This window comes from Haliotis rufescens, unplaced genomic scaffold, assembly GCF_023055435.1.
Source record: "Haliotis rufescens isolate VD_foot unplaced genomic scaffold, xgHalRufe1.0.p SCAF_19, whole genome shotgun sequence".
NCBI classification, from domain to species: Eukaryota; Metazoa; Mollusca; class Gastropoda; order Lepetellida; family Haliotidae; genus Haliotis; species Haliotis rufescens.
This window is the reverse complement of record NW_025963879.1, coordinates 24,843,986-24,865,688: the sequence shown is the minus strand read 5'-3', so window position 1 is coordinate 24,865,688 and position 21,703 is coordinate 24,843,986. Positions and strand designations below refer to the sequence as shown.

The following is a 21,703-nucleotide window of genomic DNA, read 5'->3' as shown; positions in this document are numbered from 1 at the left end:
AAATAAATACTACAAAATGTTTTGCTAATTAAAGTAACTAAAACAATTGATGTTTCAATATTTGTAAATTGTCAATGGAAGAGAAGAGAATAAGCAGTCTAAATAATCAGATTCCATTTGGCTAAAAGGGAACAAATAGCAGTAAATTTACATATGAATGGACCACTGAAAATCTGTGATGACACGAGAACACGTGTTCTTCTTGAATGTGACGTCACTACAAGGGGATTCCCCGTCACGTCAGGTCAGCAGCAGCAATCAGGTATTGAGTGTTCCAAACACTGATCATGATGTCCACGCACTGCTGCTTACGATATGGGTTGGTGTGGGTTGCTAATACATTAGTGTAGGTTCTTAATGCATAATTGTGGTTTGTTAATGTATTAGAGTGGGTTGCTAATGCATTAGCGTTGGTTGTTAATGTATTAGTGTAGGCTGCTAACGCATGAGTGTTGGTTGTTAATGTATTAGTGTGTGTGCCTGATGCTTTAGTGTGGGTTCCTAACGCATGAGTGTTGGTTGTTAAAGTATTAGTGTGGTTGCCTGATGCTTTAGTGTGGGTTGCTAATACATTAGTGTTGGTTGCTAATGTATTAGTGTGTGTGTCTGATGCTTTAGTGTGGGTTCCTAACGCATGAGTGTTCCTTGTTAAAGTATTAGTGTGGGTGCCTGATGCTTTAGTGTGGTTTGCTAATACATTAGTGTTGGTTGGTAATGTATTAGTGTGTGTGTCTGATGCTTTAGTGTGGGTTCCTCATACATTAGTGTGGGTTGCTGATGCTTTAGTGTGGGTTGCTAATCCATTAGTGTGGGTGCCTGATGCTTTAGTGTGGGCTGCTAATACATGAGTGTTGGTGTGCTACTTGACTTAACCAAAGGTAAGCTACTTGATGTTACCAAAGTTGAGATACTTGATGTAATGGTTCAAGAAACCCACGTGAAAACAAGGTACGTGGTGGCAGAAAAGTGCATCAAGTGGACCAATACTGTTCAGAAATGTTTTGGAGTTAGATTTCTCCACAGGCCAATTACCAGTTCCCGGACAATAGGTGGTACTGCTCTGCTCCTCCCCCTCATATCCTGTAACAGTACAATGATGACCTCTGGGTAAGGCTCAGGTGCGTCATTTGACCAGTCCCCGGACAATAGGTGGTACTGCTCTGCTCCTCCCCCTCATATCCTGTAACAGTACAATGATGACCTCTGGGTAAGGCTCAGGTGCGTCATTTGACCAGTCCCCGGACAATAGGTGGTATTGCTCTGCACTGACTTTGGCATAAAAATAACAAACAACTAGAAATGGCTCAAGTTGATCTTTTCAAGGGTACACATTTTGTAGAAGTTTTATCAGCTTAAATTGTGTCCATGAATCAGAGTGATAAGGGATAAGAAAACAGCTGCACTGTTTGTGAAGCCTCGGATGTTTCAGAAAAAGATATAACAAATAGTGTTGTCATACCAGAGAAGGTATGATAGCCTTTGATTGATGTATTTTACCTTATCTGCACTTATCCCAGGTCTGATATTTCCCAGGTATTAACATAGCCCACTCCAGCAAGTCCACCTTAGGAATTCTGAGTATTTGATGACATTTTATAGGCCATGTGTATATCTCATAAACGCTGATCTGACATCAACGGGCATACCAGTACTGTACCTACAATATGTGACGTAGTATTAACGTGTGTCTTCAGACTCAAATTTCCTACCCAAGACATTTTTATAAATCCGCGATCTTCTTCTCCTCTGGTACACAATTAAATATTCTTGAAGTCACGTTGACCGCGGCATGGGTGACGTATGCCTGTTAGTGTTGGGTGGACATAGCAATGTCCCACAACATGTGTACATGACAAACACATGGCCTACTGATTACTTTGATACGTCAAATCTACCAGGAGTTTTCCTTTTGTACCCAGGGTTCCTAATTTTTGCTTTGTGTATTAGAATATTCAATGTGTTTGTATCAATATGTACGATATCTATTGATTATTTGCGTATGCCACTTAGTACTGATAACACCCGTGAAGATCGGATTAGAATACGATAGGTCTTCAGCTACCCTTCCAGCTGTAAATGGCGACAATGCTTATCGTAAGAGGCGACTAACAGGATCGTGTGGTCAGGGTCGCTGACTTGGTTGGTGTATGTCATCTATCCCAATTGCCTTCATATAGCTGCAACATTGCCGAGTTCAGCGTTAAACAACAAACAAACAATACTGATGATTATGTAGCGTCGCCTCCAAATTGTCTGACCATCCTTCATGTCCTTATCTCGCATTGTATGAAACATTATGACTAATATTAGAACGATGCACATTTTGGTAAATGATGAACTATATTTAACCCCGCATCTTTAAAACGGATCATTACTTTATCAGTGAAAGTTTTCTTCAAAACACCTAGGTGGGTTGAGAGATGCCTGCATGTATGGGCTCCAAATATGCGCAGACAGACATGTCCATCAGAAATCCGCAAAACGTGAATAGATTCGGTATACAAATTCGTGAATATTAAAAAGTCCGTCATTTTTATGAAGCACCCTTGTTGTTATTTGAATGGCACATGGTAGATTAACTTGTGTGCAGTAACTTTTATTCCATTATATCCTGTTGAGCAGTCCATATTCAGACATAGTAATATGCGTTGTGTTAGTGTGTTTTTGAGTGAGTGATCGAGTGAGTAAGGGATAACGACAAGGGAAAAAAGGATTCTTGTGCTACTGTTACGCAGGCTTTGACAAATTTTCTTTATTTGCACTAAAAACTAGTTACAATTTTATGTCTGCAGGGTAGGTGAAAGGTACACATACAAATGAGAGAACATCGTGAACATGTAGATGCATGTACCTGGGTACAAAACAACGGTACACAGGTCGTGATCAGTCCCCTCGGCTCTAGAATAGTTCACTTGCTTCTATTGATTGTATAGTGTATTCAGGTTGCCCACGTCGGCAAAACTGACATGGTGAAACTGATGTCAGATGTAATTCCCTGTTTGGACTTGAACAACATGTTTCAGTGTATATTCAGGTGAACAACTGACTTGCTGGTAATGGGAGCCGCCGATGGTACAGGATACGCTCACCTTTTAGCGAACACCTGGTATCATCACAATTTGAAGGTGTTCAATAAAGACTTGCTCATGATATAGTCGGAATCATACAGTCGACTCTGCTTCAAGCACAGATTTCCTATGAATATGGAAAGGCCTTTGTGCGTTTTTATTGCACTGGCGGTGCACAACAAGCAGCCAATGAAGTTCTCCACGTGGGGATTCCGGGTTAGAATAGGTCCTCAGCAACCTGTGCTTGTCGTACGAGTCGACCAAATGGTCAGACTCCGTCACCTGGTTGATACAGTGTCATCGTGACCCAACGACTTGGGATGTTGCTTGTGATGTCAATCACTGGTTTCTCGCGTTCATACTCGATTATTTACCGTCATATACATGTAGCTTGAATATTGCAGCGTTGACCAACATAGAATTACAGTGGATTCGTTTATTTGTAACACACATGGACGGCACACTCTGTGGTAGAATGTTCATGGCTTCAAGTGCATTCGTTCACTGCATTTTATGGCGCTTCAAAAAACATTGCATCACGATTTATCTCCCTTAGACCGAACAACGGCCAAGTGAATGTAACACGTCCTCACCACAGAAACGGGAGAGCAATCGGTTCTGTTTCATAACGCGAAACAGTTCAGTAAAGCTACCAAAACAAATAGTACATTTAATGTATATATGTACAATAGTAGTTTCCGGTGATTGTGTTGAACACTGAGGCTGACATTGTACTTAAATTCGCCCCTTGATCTGTGACTAAATTGGTGATCGGTTGGTCACAATGACTGCTTAATACGGGTTTTTCACGTTGACTGGTTTGGCGGTGTGCAGCCACGATCAGCCTGTCGAACTCAGCAACTGTCGCCCGGATCATTGTGGTCGTAAGAATGCCTATAAGTCTGGCTGTCATGTAAATATTACACAGATGTTTCAGATATCAGATCCATAATACACTGGCATGATGATAATTCACAATAATTCATTTTAGGGTATCATTAAATGAATTATTGATATAAAATCAGGAATAAATAGTAAAACGGCGCTTGATATATAAATCTGTCACAAAACAGTGCTGAACAGAAGGAATAGCTCCATGTTACACTCCGTTGCGGTGCAAAGATAAAAAACACATCATGCGGAGGATCTGGTATTCGATGTAATGAAATTTTATCAAATCCACCTACAGTCGAAGTTTGTAAAACATAAAAGGGAAAACATGTTCAGATTAGATCTGAAGACTAAAAGCAGTACGTGAGTAACCGTGTCTTGCTATTGAGATTACAAATATAATGTGTACACTTACAGACCATGTATGATTAAATCTTAATTCATCACATTCAAATAGCAAAGCTCAGATGAGTGATTAAACACTAATATATAATGTGATTTTACTAAAACACAGTGAAATGTGCTTAAAGGTAAATACACAATGACACATATCAAAACCTAAATCCTCAACTCACACGTGACTACAGTTGATTGAAAGGAGGATTGTGACATGTTCACTCACTTATATGTAAATACCTTCACTCCATCTGGTGTACACACGTACATGCGTCCACGCCCACCAACACACACTCCACGTGGATACTGCACACTATCCTGTGATGTCAGTATGTTTCTTACAAACTGCCCTGACTCAGTCAGATGGATGACTCTGTGTAGATTGATGTCTGTCACCAGGATGTCGCCTGTGCTGGTACTTGTGATACCAAGTGGCCACTCCATTGCTGTGTCTCCTGTAGGGCGGCTGTAGGTGAACACCTCATCTCCCTCGGGAGTCAGACACACGACACACTTGGATCCACAGTCAGACACCAGGATGTTTCCTGTCCTCGTGGTACAGAGGAAGGAGAGTTTCATCAAGAAGTATCTACTAGGTTGGCCTGGAAAATTTGACCTCAGCACGTGTCCCGCCATATCCAGGATATCAACACAGGGAGGGGAGTTAGAACTTGCTGCTAGTGTTGATGGTGTCAGAGACGTTATACCCCAGTACTGTTTGCTGGTTGTGATGGTTGACAGCAGCACCAGGTCAGGGTTGACTTGTACAGTTACAATCTGTCTGGTACCTTGCACAGTGACAGCCACCTGGTTGTCCTGCAACGTTGTTATACCCCACGGAGGACCACCCAGACTGAGCCTGCTGTAACAGCGCTGCTTGTTCCTGGTGTAGAAGGACTTCACACTGTTGTTGTTGTCTGTGACTACCACTGTTTCTGTACCATTCACCACTAACACCGTCACGTCATTGGGATATGCCCCAGATGTATCTCCTGCTACTCTGGTGTTAATGGTGCCCTGTAACACAGGAGTAGCCTTCAGGTCCAGCACGTTAATGGTGTCATGTAACACAGGAGTCGCCTTCAGGTCCAGCACACCCTCATACAGGACGTCTATCTCACCCAGCTGTAGATCGTCCAGTGCTCTACTCAGCTTGTCCGTGTCCTGTCTGAACATGATCCTGGCTATTCCTCTCGTATCCTTCACGTCTGCGACTCCGACAGCCTCCACATCACCGGCCTCACATCCCTGATACATCTCATACACATCCATGTCACACTCAGATTGTAGAGTCTGGTCTATCAGCTCAGCCTGTTGTTGGTACATCTGTACTGACATCTCACCTGACTTTATGTCTGCCTTCAGTTCCCCAATGTGTTTGTCAGACATTTCTTTCAGTTCAGCCAAAAGTTTCCGTTCCTTGACTTTGATCACCTCTATTGCTTTGAGACTTGCAGACTTAATATTCGATTCTATTTGTAAGTGAAGCGTTAATTCTTCATTGACGTTTGAGGTTTGTTTACCAATATGTGTTTTCATCTCGTCCTGTTTCTTCAACAAATCCTCTTTATTCCTTCTCAACTCGGTTTTCATTGCAGGAATCTCAGACCCAATTTCAACAACCAAGTCACATTTCCTGTGATGGATAGTGCAGCATGTTTGACAAACAGCTGTTTTACAATCTTTACAAATATATTTGACATTTTCATCCTTGTGGACTTTACACATGACCTTTCTATTGACCCTAACCTTTGTTTCTCCAGACAGGTCAACTACGTCATGGTGACGGGAAGATGGCATTCGTTTGTGCATCCTTGAACATCGTTCACAGAGTGCGTCATCACAAACAGAGCACCAAGATGTAGCTGGAGTTGTCTCCCCTTCCTCCTTGCAATAAATGCAGTCGGTCGTATCTGAAATAACAAGATAACTTTGGTCCAGAGTATCAACAGGGGGCAATAAAATGTTGTAACATATTTTTCTATTGATGCAGTACCTACACTGTCATAAAGCGGACATGTGTAACCCAAAAAGTAAAACAAATTCTAATTTGCATGTGGTCCTCCAGAATCAGTCTAAATATTTATCTGACATCAAAGTAGATAACAAACATCGAATGAAAACAAAACTAGTATTGGGGACGTTAATTAAGTTGACACAATCATAGTTTTATACGTGAGATTGTTGTCATTGATATGTCTACACTGGAAAATTATATTTCTTTTCAAAGTAACAGCTACATTGTTCTTATTTCATAATGAAGGCGATCAGTGGAGACATGCAGATATTTGTAAAATTGTGAGTTTGTTTGGGTTATTTTTAACCATGAACCATACTTCTCTGTGAGAGTTACCTCCCTTAGGCTGATTTGTTTACTCCAGTAGCCTGTAATGTACAAAAGTGCTAATATCTCGCTACACGAAAATTGTGTCAACGTTTCCCTCTGTAGGCCTGTCCTCGATCCCCTGGACAGCCAGACCCGCTTCATTAACATGGGTCAACGTTTCACAGCAGCGAAAAGAGTCTGACTGGTACCTTGCCCTTCGCCTCCTAGCGGCTCCAGGCGAAGAGCGCAAGAGCTCTGGAGCAGGTAAACGAGTCTGGGACGGAGCGTGATCTCCTCTTATGATTGTCCCCGAATTTACAGTTAAGAATGTTTTTAAAAAGTTATTTATGTACTTCGCATGTAAGCATATCAATATACATTTGTGAGACAAGAAAGTTTCTTTTAGAAGTTTGTTTACATGTTTCCAACTATTACTCATCCTATGTAACTTTCTCAAACCCAAACCAAAAGAACCACGGCGCCGTGCAATTATGTTCCATATGGAACTTTATATGGCTCATCATGAACTCATATGGATGAGAAAATATGCATCACAAGCATTTCAATAAGTGCTACCGCGAAATAGTATGTAAACAAGCATGAAATAGTCATATCCCCCGGCAATATGACATGCCGGTGTGTGCAATGCATTAGCTCCTGTGAACTATGTTCACTGGACCTTTTTGTAAATGGCGTAATTGCAGCACTAAAAAAGGTTATTACTGGCGTTGTTTTGCCATGTGCAGTTTATGATATAATACGTAACTGTATTCGTAATGAGTTGTGTTATTACTTAAACAATAATCAGAGAAGTAAGGGAGTTCTTACTTTACTTAGAGATCAATGAGAGCAGGGGTCACCATGAGGTTACTGAGAAGTACAGCACCAATCATCTGATGATCTGAGTAGTAGACTGGAGTCTGGAATGCTACAGCACTGGCATGACCAGTAAACAACAAGTCCAGAGTAGTTCCAAGACAGTGAGTTGGAGAATGAGTCATTTTCCGCACATTAAAGAAATCTTCAAGTTTAAGCTTTTCACTAACAAGTAACAAGGACATGTTCACATTCATGCTGCTTGGAGAGATCCTGAAGTTTCTGCATGAAATGAGTAAGTGACTGTGACAACCGTGTCCATGACACTTTTGGAGAAACATACACACAAGCAATGCAGAACTTGCCAACAAGAAAGGAAATGTATTCAGTACTGCGAGATGACATTACATCACACAGCTGGATACTGTTCTTGAAACTTGTTGAAACATACACAGCAATACCATGCGTAGTGTCTCCTGGATAGACTTGATATCCTGGCAGGTCTCTTTCACTGTAATCATTGAAACACAAAACATCAAGCACACCAACAAACGTACACTGCGAGTGAGTGAGTGAGTGAGTATGGTTTAACGCCGCTTTTAGCAATATTCCAGCAATATAACGGCGGGGGACACCGGAAATGGGCTTCACACTTTGTACCCATGTCGGGAATCGAACCCGGGTCTTCGGCGTGACGCGCGAACGCTTTAACCACTAGGCTACCCGACCGCCCCAACGTACACTGCGAGGAAGTAGGCTGGTTCGGGTGCCCCTGTTCATGTTACCGGTACCCACTGTGAGGAAGTAGGCTGGTTTGGGTGGCCCTGTTCATGTTACCGGTATCCACTGTGATAAAGTAGGCTGGTTCGGGTATCCCTGTTCATGTTACCACTGCCCACTTTGAGGAAGTAGGCTGGTTCGGGTATCCCTGTTCATGTTACCGGTATCCACTGTTAGGAAGTAGGCTTGTTCGGGTATCCCTGTTCACGTTACCACTAACCACTGTGAGGAAGTAGGCTGGTTCGGGTATCCTTGTTCATGTTACCACTACCAACTGTGAGGAAGTAGGCTGGTTCGGGTATCCCTGTTCATGTTACTGGTACACACTGTGAGGAAGTAGGCTGGTTCGGGTATCCCTGTTCATGTTACCGGTATCCACTGGGAGGAAGTAGGCTGGTTCTGGTGCCACTGTTCATGTTACCACTAACCACTGTGAGGAAGTAGGCTGGTTCGGGTATCCCTGTTTATATTACCGGTATCCACTGTGAGCAAGTAGGCTGGTTCCGGTATCCCTGTCCATGTAACTGGTACCCACTGTGAGGAAGTAGGCTGGCTCGGGTATCCCTGTTCATGTTACCGGTATCCACTGTGAGGAAGTAGGCTGTTCGGGTATCCCTGTTCATGTTACCGGTATCCACTGTGAGGAAGAAGGCTGGTTCGGGTATCCTTGTTCATGTTACCGGTATCCACTGTGAGGAAGTAGGCTGGTTTGGGTATCCCTGTTCATGTTACCGGTATCCACTGTTAGGAAGTAGGCTGGTTCGGGTATCCCTGTTTATGTTACCGGCATCCACTATGAGGAAGTAGGCTGGTTTGGGTATCCCTGTTCATGTTACCGGTATCCACTGTTAGGAAGTAGGCTGGTTTGGGAATCCCTGTTCATGTAACCGGTATCCACTGCAAGGAAGTAGGCTGGTTCGGGTATCCCTGTTCATGTTACCGGTATCCACTGCAAGGAAGTAGGCTGGTTCGGGTATCCCTGTTCATGTTACTGGTATCCACTGTGAGGAAGTAGGCTGGTTTGGGTGGCCCTGTTCATGTTACTGGCACACACTGTGAGGAAGTAGGCTGGTTCGGGTGCCACTGTTCATGTTACCAGCATTCACTGCGGTGAAGTAGGCTGGCTGCGGAAAAGAGGTCTACCGCAATTTCCAGTCTAAGTTAAAGTCGTTGCCAGGGAACCTCAAAATTATTTATTTTTTAAATCCCAAAATACCAAAAGGCATCAGTTCAACACTAGACCTATTTATGTGCCAAGTTTTGTGAAGAAATATCCTACGGTTTCCAAGATCTGCTCCGGAAACGAGGACTACTGCCATTTTCATTTTAAGTAAAAGTCGTTACCAGGGAAACTTAAAAAATGTCGGGTTTTTTTTAAATCCCAAACTATCAAAAGGCACCAGTTCACCACTAGACCTATCTATGTGTCAACTTCGGTTAAGATATCTCTCATATTTTTGTGTGTTCTACTCCAAAACGAAATGTGACGGATGGACGGACGAACGTAAGGACGGATGGACGGGGGATAATAACACTGGATGTGTTGCACTTGTTAATTTCGCCACAAAGAGCGTAGAAAAAACAACGTTTGTGTGTGAGAGAGACCTAAGATCATATCGGTGTTACTCAGTAAGCACATGTACACAAAATGATTTCATTTTGTGCAAAACCCTCCCAACAACATCATCAAACAATCTTTATAGATGACTTTCCATACACGATAGAAACCTTAACATACCTAATTAATATATTCAAATCAAAGGTGGGTGTACCTTCCTGGGCGGGGCGTTAGTCTAGTGGTTAAAGCGTTTGATCGTCACGCCGATTCCACGCATGGGCACAATGTGTGAAGCCACATTTTCTGGTGTCCCCCGCCGTGATATTGTTTGAATATTGCTGAAAAGGCCGTATACCATACTTGCTCACTCAGTCGTGGAACCACACATATACCTATAAACCACAAACGCTCACCTTTAGATCCGGGACCAAACGAGTCCAAGAGTCCCTGGAGCACAAAGCTAGGCTTGACGTCATCCGCCCACTCCTCCACTGGTCTATCAGGGGCAGACACTTTCGTCATCTTGCTGCAGAACGGACACAGGAGAGACTTGGCACTGATGGCTTCTGGTCTGGTTTTGGTGTAGCTGACCACACATTTCCGACAGAAGGTGTGATTACATACAAGTGTACAGGGCTTGTCAAACACCTCTGTACATATCGTGCATGTCAGGAAGTGCTCTGTTAACTTCTGGGAGGTCGCCATCTTACCTACAAAATACAATCAAGCCGTTGTATTTCCGGTGTACACAACATACTAATCTTAGCCACAATCCGAGCTTACTGTTCTTAAACACGTAACACTATGACTGACTGTAGTTGTAGCACTTATTTGCTGTTCCGTTCAAAACTAAGGTCGTGTATTTGTATCATTCCATTCACCGCCTGCATCATCCGGTTCTTGAAAAAAAAAATATCCCCTTTCATAAAAAGAACATTATTTCAGATGTATGCAGATCTTATGAATTAAGAACTGACATTCTGCCTTATACTTAGGCTGACTGCATTTGTGTGTGCGTGCGTGCTTGCTTGCGTTCTTGCGTGTGTGTGTGTGTGTGTGTGTGTGTGTGTGTGTGTGTGTGTGTGTGTGTGTGTGTGTGTGTGTGTGTGTGTGTGTGTGTGTGTGTGTGTGTGTGTGTGTGTGAGTGTGTGTGTGAACTCGCGGCGGTCCTGCAGGAAGCATATATATTTACCAATTGACCCGTCTGTGTAAACCCGGGATCAGTTAGAAGATAGTGAATGGTGCTTTTCAACTCGAGGCCACCTGTTGGCTTTACAACTTGAAGTGTGTGCAGCGTATCGATCATGTGACACATGTTTGGGGTGACACCCACTCATTACCATATCGAAAGTAGGAGACGTTAAGGTCGGACTCTATCAGATGAAGAATAATATGGTTATGTAGCATTGTTGTTTAGTGCAGCATTTGTCAGGGATCATGTCAGTAATAACTGTAACAGACACACGTGATATATACATACACATACATCGGGATCAGTCACAGTGTTGAAATCAAGTGGTTGAAAGTGGATCTTTAAAGTATTACGGTTAGCCTACATGTTACATTTAATAAGGTGCCCGGTCACGAGAATCTGCCAGGAGATGACTGTATAGTTAGATGAACCCTTGTGGTGTTACCAGTACACAGTAGGACAGGTGTGTAGCGTTATAACTGAAGTAGACGCAAGCCTTGTGACAACACGCACTTACCTGGTGTTGAGGGAAATTGAGCAGCAGGAAGTGAATCGTTCGTGACCAACTCGTATCATTCCGGGACAAGCTTCTCGCAGTTTACGGAAAGAGTCGAGTGGTGACGAATGCACGTATGTAACCAGAAGTTGATTTCGACACCAAGTAGGACTATGTTAAGGTGGAGGTTCTGAAAGCAGGCCCACACTGTAGCACCGCAGTGAATCAGAGCGACCTGTTATCCCACACGCAAGCAGCATATTTTATACAGTGTAGTAAATCATTCGTGATAAATAAGCACAGCAGAAGTTAATAAAATTCGAATTAAATATAAACTATTTTATTTGTTATTTATTTTATATTGCATGTTTAACTGATGCAACATGTAAAATACAGTTGCACCACTGCGAACCGTGGGCCAATGGTAGACAGCACAACATGATCAGTCGGAGACAAATGTCATGTACATGGAGTTGGTTAAAGTTACAAAGAGTTAAGCAGTTTTTTTCTGTTATATTAAACCAGGAAGTGACATGTGATGTTATTGCAAGAACTGTTCTTTGATGCAGTTTTATATGTCCTGTGTTTATTACATTAAACTGGCCACATGTCTTTCCACTTGCACTTTCAAACAGTTGACCTATGATTGCCTTCCACGTGTTGACTGCCATTCAGTAGCACGACAGACCCATGTTGTATAAGCAAGTTTCCCCATCTCTAATATCAACATTCCTCATCAATGTAGGATTTTGACATATCGATACATGTCAAATTTCCATATTAAAACAATATGTTAACCCAGAAATTAGTTCGTTAAAGAATTTAGGGTGAAACCAACAAACACCCAACAAATGGTATACAATCAAATATACAATTAATAAAGTTACTGCACTGCAATGACATTGTCAGTAAGCAATAGAGTGGTTGTACAAAATTCAATGGCAGGTTTAAATATGAAGGCAGTGGTGACATAAAAAAATCACTAAAAACAAATGCATAAAGAAAATATCATCTTTAGAGGAGAAAGGTCTTACCTCAGTAAGTCATTCAGAATGTCAGCGCATCGTAATACATTTACATAAGGTACAAAATGATAAACGTGACGGGTATGACGGTAGAGATTTCCGAGTTGTCAATGAACCTGTGTCGGTTACATATATTGGTCATCAATTATCAATTATCGATCATTGAAAAATGTTTATAAAGATACTAAGGTAAATCCATAGATTGCCATAGGCTGTCGCTGTCAGTCTAGACACGGATCGAGTCGGTACTACGATAGTTTGGATGGTTTGGTTCGTGAACGATTATGCAGTCAAACACTCTGACGTTTCTCAATGTGTGCTACATGTAAGTGTTTGAGTTCAAGAATAAAGGGTCTAAATAATCAGAAACAACGCTTTTTTCCTGTATTTGTGTAAGGGAATTCCCAGGCTTCCCCCAGGAAAGTGTAAGTAGTCCGTCGGTCTTTATGTCATTTCAAGAATGCGGTCTCCTGAAAAACGTAAGAACATCAAGTTGTGTCGTTATGAACGTCATGTGAGCGACCTCTTGTCCAAAGGAAAAGACGTGTATCGTGTAAATTTGATTTTTTTCCATGCAATGTCAACAGAAACAATGTAACACAGTTACAATCATTGTTTAACAACAAAATAAATACTACAAAATGTTTTGCTAATTAAAGTAACTAAAACAATTGATGTTTCAATATATGTAAATTGTCAATGGAAGAGAAGAGAATAAGCAGTCTAAATAATCAGATTCCATTTGGCTAAAAGGGCAAAATAGCAGTGAATTTACATATGAATGGACCACTGAAAATCAGTGATGACACGAGAACACGTGTTCTTCTTGAATGTGACGTCACTACAAGGGGATTCCCCGTCACGTCAGGTCAGCAGCAGCAATCAGGTATTGAGTGTTCCAAACACTGATCATGATGTCCACGCACTGCTGCTTACGATGTGGGTCGGTGTGGGTTGCTAATACATTAGTGTAGATTGCTAATGCATAATTGTGGTTTGTTAATGTATTAGTGTGGGTTGCTAATGCATTAGTGTGGGTTGCTAATGCATTAGTGTTGGCTGCTGATAAATTAGTGTGGGTTGCTAATGCATCAGTGTGGGTTGCTAATGCATTAGCGTTGGTTGTTAATGTATTAGTGTGGGTTAAGAATGTATTAGTGTAGGCTGCTAATGCATGAGTGTTGGTTGCTAATGTATTTGTGTGGGTGTCTGATGCTTTAGTGTGGGTTGCTAATGCATTAGGGTTGGTTCCTAATGTATTAGTGTATGTGCCTGATGCTTTAGTGTGGATTTTTAATACACGAGTGTTGGTTGCTAATGCATTAGTGTGTGTGCCTGATGCTTTAGTGTGGGTTCCTAACGCATGAGTGTTGTCTGCTAAGGTATAAGTGTATGTGCCTGATGCTTTAGTGTGGATTTCTAATACATGAGTGTTGGTTGCTAATGTATTAGTGTGTGTGCCTGATGCTTCAGTGTGGGTTCCTAACGCATGAGTGTTGGTTGTTAAAGTATTAGTGTGGTTGCCTGGTGCTTTAGTGTGGGTTGCTAATACACGAGTGATGGTGTGCTACTTGACGTAACCAAAGGTAAGCTAATTTATGTAACCATAGATGAGCTACGTGATGTAACCAAAGGTAAGCTACTTGATGTTACCAAAGTTAAGATACTTGATGCAATGGTTCAAGAGACCCACGTGAAAACAAGGGACGTGTTGTCAACCAAGTGCATCAAGTGAACCAATAATGTTCAGAAATGTTTGGGAGTTAGATTTCTCCACAGGCCAATTACCAGTCCCCGGACAATAGGTGGTACTGCTTTGCTCTGACTGTGGCATAAAAATAACAAACAACTAGTATACGTGTCAAACTTAAAATTGGTTTAAGTTAATCATTTACCTTTATAATTTACCTTTAGTGTGGGTTCCTAACGCATGAGTGTTGTCTGCTAATGTATTAGTGTATGTGCCTGATGCTTTAGTGTGGATTTTTAATACACGAGTGTTGGTTGCTAATGCATTAGTGTGTGTGCCTGATGCTTTAGTGTGGGTTCCTAACGCATGAGTGTTTTCTGCTAAGGTATTAGTGTATGTGCCTGATGCTTTAGTGTGGATTTCTAATACATGAGTGTTGGTTGCTAATGTATTAGTGTGTGTGCCTGATGCTTCAGTGTGGGTTCCTAACGCATGAGTGTTGGTTGTTAAAGAATTAGTGTGGTTGCCTGGTGCTTTAGTGTGGGTTGCTAATACACGAGTGTTGGTTGCTAATGTATTAGTGTGTGTGCCTGATGCTTTAGTGTGGGTTCCTAACGCATGAGTGTTGTCTGCTTATGTATTAGTGTATGTGCCTGATGCTTTAGAGTGGATTTCTAATACATGAGTGTTGGTTGCTAATGTATTTGTGTGTGTGTCTGATGCTTTAGTGTGGGCTGCTAATGCATGAGTGTTGGTTGCTACTGTATTAGTGTAGGTTGCTAATACATGAGTGTTGGTTGCTACTGTATTAGTGTAGGTTGCTAATACATGAGTGTTGGTTGCTAATGTATTAGTGTGGGTGCCTGATGCTTTAGTGTGGGCTGCTTATACATGAGTGTTGGTGTGCTACTTGACGTAACAAAGGGTAAGCTAATTTATGTAACCATAGATGAGCTACGGGATGTAACCAAAGGTGGGACATTTGACGTAACCAAAGGTAAGCTACTTGATGTTACCAAAGTCAGGTTGACCGCGGCATGGGTGACGTATGCCTGTTAGTGTTGGGTGGACATAGCAATGTCCCACAACATGTGTACATGACAAACACATGGCCTACTGATTACTTTGATACGTCAAATCTACCAGGAGTTTTCCTTTTGTACCCAGGGTTCCTGTTTCTTGCTTTGTGTATTAGAATATTCAATGTGTTAGTATCAATATATGCGATATCTATTGATTATTTGCGTATGCCACTTAGTACTGATAACACCCGTGAAGATCGGATTATAATTCTATAGGTCTTCAGCTACCCTTCCAGCTGTAAATGGCGACAATGCTTATCGTAGGAGGCGACTAACGGGATCGGGTGGCCAGGCTCGCTGACTTGGTTGATGCATGTCATCGTATCCCAATTGCCGTCATATAGCTGGAACATTGCCGATTTCAGCGTTAAACAACAAACAAACAATACTGATGATTATCTAGCGTCGCCTCCAAATTGTCTGACCATCCTTCATGTCCTTATCTCGCATTGTATGAAACATTATGACTAATATTAGAACGATGCACATTTTGGTAAATGATGAACTATATTTAACCCCGCATCTCTAAAACGGATCATTACTTTATCAGCGAAAGTTTTCTTCAAAACACCTAGGTGGGTTGAGAGATGCCTGTCTGTATGGGCTCCAAATATGCGCAGACAGACATGTCCATCAGAAATCAGCACAACGTGAATAGATTCGGTATACAAATTCGTGAATATTAAAAAGTCCGTCATTTTTATGAAGCACCCTTGTTGTTATTTGAATGGCACATGGTAGATTAACTTGTGTGCAGTAACTTTTCTTCCATTATATCCCGTTGAGCAGTCCATATTCAGACATAGTAATATGCGTTGTGTTAGTCTGTTTTTGAGTGAGTGATCGAGAGAGTAATGGATAATGACAAGGGAAAAAAGGATTCTGGTGCTACAGTTACGCAGGCTTTGACAAATTTTCTTTATTTGCACTAAAAACTAGGTACAATTTTATGTCTGCAGGGTAGGTGAAAGGTACACATACAAATGAGAGAACATCGTGAACATCTAGATGCATGTACCTGGGTACAAAACAACGGTACACAGGTCGTGATCAGTCCCCTCGGCTCTAGAATAGTTCACTTGCTTCTATTGATTGTATAGTATGTCGAGGTTGCCAACGTCGGCAAAACTAACATGGTGAAACTGATGTCAGATGTAATTCCCTGTTTAGACTTGAACAACATGTTTCAGTGTCTTTTCAGGTGAACAACTGACTTGCTGGTAATGGGAGCCGCCGGTGGGACAGGCTACGCTCACCTTTTAGCGAACACCTGGTATCATCACAATTTGATGGTGTTCAATAAAGACTTGCTCATGATATAGTCGGAATCATACAGTCGACTCTGCTTCAAGCACAGATTTCCTATGAATATGGAAAGGCCTTTGTGCGTTTTTATTGCACTGGCGGTGCACAACAAGCAGCCAATGAAGTTCTCCACGTGGGGATTCCGGGTTAGAATAGGTCCTCAGCAACCTGTGCTTGTCGTACGAGTCGACCAAATGGTCAGACTCCGTCACCTGGTTGATACAGTGTCATCGTGACCCAACGACTTGGGATGTTGCTCGTGATGTCAATCACTGGTTTCTCGCGTTCATACTCGATTATTTACCGTCATATACATGTAGCTTGAATATTGCAGCGTTGACCAACATAGAATTACAGTGGGTTCGTTTATTTGTAACACACATGGACGGCACACTCTGTGGTAGAATGTTCATGGCTTCAAGTGCATTCGTTCACTGCATTTTATGGCGCTTCAAAAAACATTGCATCACGATTTATCTCCCTTAGACCGATCAACGGCCAAGTGAATGTAACACGTCCTCACCACAGAAACGGGAGAGCAATCGGTTCTGCTTCATAACGCGAAACAGTTCAGTAAAGCTACCAAAACAAATAGTACATTTAATGTATATATGTACAATAGTAGTTTCAGGTGATTCTGCTGAACACTGAGGCTGACATTGTACTTAAATTCGCCCCTTGATCTGTGACTAGATTGGTGATCGGTTGGTCACAATGGCTGCTTAATACGGGCTTTTCACGTTGACTGGTTTGGCGGTGTGCAGCCACGATCAGCCTGTCGAACTCAGCAACTGTCGCCCGGATCATGGTGGTCGTAAGAATGCCTATAAGTCTGGCTGTCATGTAAATATTACACAGATATATCAGATATCACGAATAGATCCATAATACACTGGCATGATGATAATTCACAATAATTCATTTTGGGGTATCATTAAATGAATTATTGATATAAAATCAGGAATAAATAGTAAAACGGCGCTTGATATATAAATCTGATACAAAAGAGTGCTGAACAGAAGGAATAGCTCAATGTTACACTTGCATTGTGGTTACAAACATGAAAAACACATCATGCGGAGGATCTGGTATTCGATGTCATGACATTTGATCAAATCCACCTACAGTCGAAGTTTGTAATACATAAAATGGAAAACATGTTCAGATTAGACCTGAAGACTAAAAGCAGTACGTGAGTAACCGTGTCTTGCTATTGAGATTACAAATATAATGTGTACACTTACAGACCATGTATGATTAAATCTTAATTCATCACATTCAAATAGCAAAGCTCATGTGAGTGATTAAACACTAATATATAATGTGATTTTACTAAAACACAGTGAAATGTGCTTAAAGGTCAATACACAATGACACATATCAAAACCTAAATCCTCAACTCACACGTGACTACAGTTGATTGAAAGGAGGATTGTGACATGTTCACTCACTTATATGTAAATACCTTCACTCCACCTGACATACACACGTACATACGGCCACGCCCACCAACACACACTCCACATGGATACTGGACATCATCCAGTATTGTCAGTATGTTTCTAACAAACTGTCCTGACTCAGTCAGATGGAGGACTCTGTGTAGATTGATGTCTGTCACCAGGATGTCGCCTGTGCTGGTACTTGTGATACCATATGGATACTCCATTTCTGTGTATCCTGTAGGGCTGTAGGTGAACACCTCATCTCCCTCGGGAGTCAGACACACGACACACGTGGATCCACAGTCAGACACCAGGATGTTTCCTGTCTTCGTGGTACAGAGGAAGTAGGGATTCTTCAAGATGTTTCTACTAGGGTGTCCTGGACAAATTGACTTCAGCACGTGTCCCCTCATATCCAGGATATCAACACAGGGAGGGGAGATGGAACTTGCTGCTAGTGTTGATGGTGTCAGAGACGTTATACCGAAGTACTGTTTGATTGTTGTGATGGTTGACAGCAGCACTAGGTCAGGGTTGACTTGTACTGTTACAATCTGTCTGGTATCCGGCACAGTGACAGCCACCTGGTTGTCCTTCAACTTTGTTATACTCCACGGACGACCACCCAGACTGAGCCTGCTGAGACAAGACTGCTTGTTCCTGGTGTAGAAGGACTTTACACTGTTGTTCCAGTAGTCTGTGACTACCACTGTGTCTGTACCATTCACCACTAACACCTTCACGTCACTGGATCATGCCCCAGATGTATCTCCTGCTACTCTGACGTTAATGGTGTCCTGTAACACAGGAGTAGCCTTCAGGTCCAGCACGTTAATGGTGTCCTGTAACACAGGAATAGCCTTCAGGTCCAGCACATCCTCATACAGGACGTCTATCTCACCCAGCTGTAGATCGTCCAGTGCTCTACTCAGCTTGTCCGTGTCCTGTCTGAACATGATCCTGGCTATTCTTCCCTTCTCTTTCACGTCTGCGACTCCGACAGCCTCCACATCACCGGCCTCACATCCCTGGTACATCTCATACACACCCATGTCACACTCAGAGTGGAGAGTCTGGTCTATCAGCTCAGCCTGTTGTTGGTACATCTGTACTGACATCTCAACTGACTTTATGTCTGCCTTCAGTTCTCCAATGTGTCTGTCAGACATCGCTTTCAGTTCAGCCAGAAGGTTCTGTTCCTTGACTTTGATCACCTCTATTGCTTTGAGGCTTGCAGACTTGATATTCGATTCTATTTGTAAGTAAAGTGTTAATTCTTCATTGACTTTTGAGGTTTGTTTTTTAACATGTGTTTTCATCTCGTCCTGTTTCTTCAACAAATCCTCTTTATTCCTTCTGAGCTCAGTTTTCATTGCAGGAATCTCCGACTCAATTTCAACAACCAAGTCACATTTCCTGTGATGGATAGTGCAGCATTTTTGACAAACAGCTGTTTTACAATCTTTACAAATGTATTTGATGTTTTCATCTTTGTGAATTTTACACATGACCTTTCTCTTGACCCTAACCTTTGTCTCTCCAGACATATCAACTACGTCATGGTGACGGAAAGATGGAATTCGTCTGTGTACTCGTATACATCGTTGACAGAGTGCGTCGTCACAAACAGAGCACCAAGATGTAGCCGGAGTTGTCTCCCCTTCCTCCTTGCAATAACTGCAGTGAGTCGTATCTGAAATAGGAATGTAATCATGTAGAGATAGTAACAGTTCTATATCACTATCTATTACAGAACTTAATGTGGCATATCACTCACGCGTGTGAGACAACATGCATAAATAACATCCCAATACGACGTAATGTGAAAAAGTATGTAAATAACATTGGATTTGTCTCACTGATAGAAATCCCCATATAGATTTCAGAAGAAAATAGCGATTGTGTCTGAGATAGACCTTAGACTATCTCCCTTTCGAATCATGTCTGGATAATCGTTGTTACTTGTTAAAACAGCGTACACGATACGATTTCATAGTCTACATACAGTCTACAAACAACTTAATAAATGACTTTCGATACATTTTGAAACCATACAAAATATCTTCTCACTCAACACACATTCCTATAATCCAATCAGGTGTGGAGTTACCTGCTTCGAAATAACATTTATATTCATACAAACCACAAACTCTCACCTTTAGATCCGGGGCCAAACGAGTCCAAGAGTCCCTGGATGACAAAGCTAGGCTTGACGTCATCTGCCCACTCCTCCACTGGTCTCTCAGGGGCAGACACTTTCGTCATCTTGCTGCAGAATGGACACAGGAGAGACTTGGCACTGATGGCTTCTGGTCTGGTTTTGGTGTAGCTGACCACACATTTCCGACAGAAGGTGTGATAGCATACAAGTGTACAGGGCTTGTCAAACACCTCTGTACATATCGTGCATGTCAGGAAGTGTTCTGTTAACTTCTGGGAGGTCGCCATCTTACCTACAAAATAATAAACCAGCCGCTGTACAAAACATCCTGATCTTAGCCACAATCCGAGCTTATAGTTCTTGAACACGTGACACTAAGAACGACTGTAGTTAAGAAATGCTATTTGTATCCTACCGTTCATCGTCTGGATCATCCAGATCTTGAAACAATAAACAAATGTCCCGTGTCATATAAAACATTTTTCAGATGTATGCAGATCTTATGAGTTGAGAACTAATATTCTGCCTTACACGTGCGTGCGTGCTCGCGTGCTCGCGTATATACGTGTGTGATTTTCTCAACTCTCGGCGGTCGTACAGGAAGCATGAATAGGTACTTTATAGCTACCCATTCACCCGTTTGTGTATACCCGGGATCAGTGAGCAGATAGTGAATGGTGCTTTACAACTCGAGGTCACCCGCTGACTTTACAACATGAAGTGTGTGCAGCGTATCGATCACGTGACATAGTTATGGGGTGACACCCACTCATTACCATATCGAAAGTAGGAGACATTATTACAGTTCACATACTACCATATCAGGCGTGAAATAATACAGTTATGTAGAAGTATTTTCCCATATTGTTTACTGTAGCATTTGTCAGGGATCATGTCAGTAATAATTGTAACAGACACACGTGATATATACATACAGATATGTCGGGATCAGTCTCAGTATCTAAGTCAAGTGGTCGATCGGAGGCAATAGTGAAAGTGGATCTTTGAGGTATTCCGGTTTGCCTACATGTTACATTTAATTAGGTGCCCGGTCATGAGAATCTGCCTGGAGTGACTGTTTAGTTAGATGAACCCTTGTGGTGTTACCAGTACACAGTAGGACAGGTGTGTAGCGTTTTAACTGAAGTAGACAAAGGCCTTGGGACAACACACACTTACCTGGTGTTGAGGGAAATTGAGCAGCAGGAAGTGATTCATTCGTGGCCAACTCGTGTCATTCCGGGACAAGCCTCTCGCAGTTTACGGAAAGAGTCGAATGGTGACGAATGCACGTGTGTAACGAGAAATGGAATTTTACTGGTAGTTTTGTGTTTTGGTGTTACGGAAAGCAGGCCCACACTGTAGCAGCACAGTGAATCAGTGAATCAGCATATTATGTACAGTGTGGTGAATCAATCATGTTGAATAAGCACAGCAGAAGTTCCTAAAATTCGAATTAAATTTAAACTATT

The 21,703-nt window shown here is 42.1% G+C and overlaps 1 protein-coding gene across 5 annotated transcripts in view; it reads right to left on the bottom strand.

Moving 5' to 3' along the window:
- LOC124143285 (E3 ubiquitin-protein ligase TRIM56-like) overlaps positions 1 to 21,488 on the bottom strand; it is a 124,569-nt gene extending 103,081 nt beyond the window's left edge. Inside the window, exons 1-3 of one of the 5 annotated variants that reach the window (XM_048399063.1) lie at positions 21,411 to 21,488; positions 20,227 to 20,523; positions 10,249 to 10,545 (exon numbers count right to left, since the gene is read on the bottom strand). In XM_048399063.1, the coding sequence (XP_048255020.1) occupies positions 10,249 to 10,545; positions 20,227 to 20,518 (589 nt within the window). In that variant the 5' untranslated portion in view covers positions 20,519 to 20,523; positions 21,411 to 21,488. Of the gene's footprint in view, positions 1 to 4,280; positions 6,269 to 10,248; positions 10,546 to 20,226; positions 20,524 to 21,410 lie in introns of those variants that run through there. The other 4 variants (XM_048399064.1, XM_048399065.1, XM_048399071.1 and 1 more) reach the window with 4 other exon arrangements.
- Between the last annotated feature and the right edge of the window lie 215 nt (positions 21,489 to 21,703).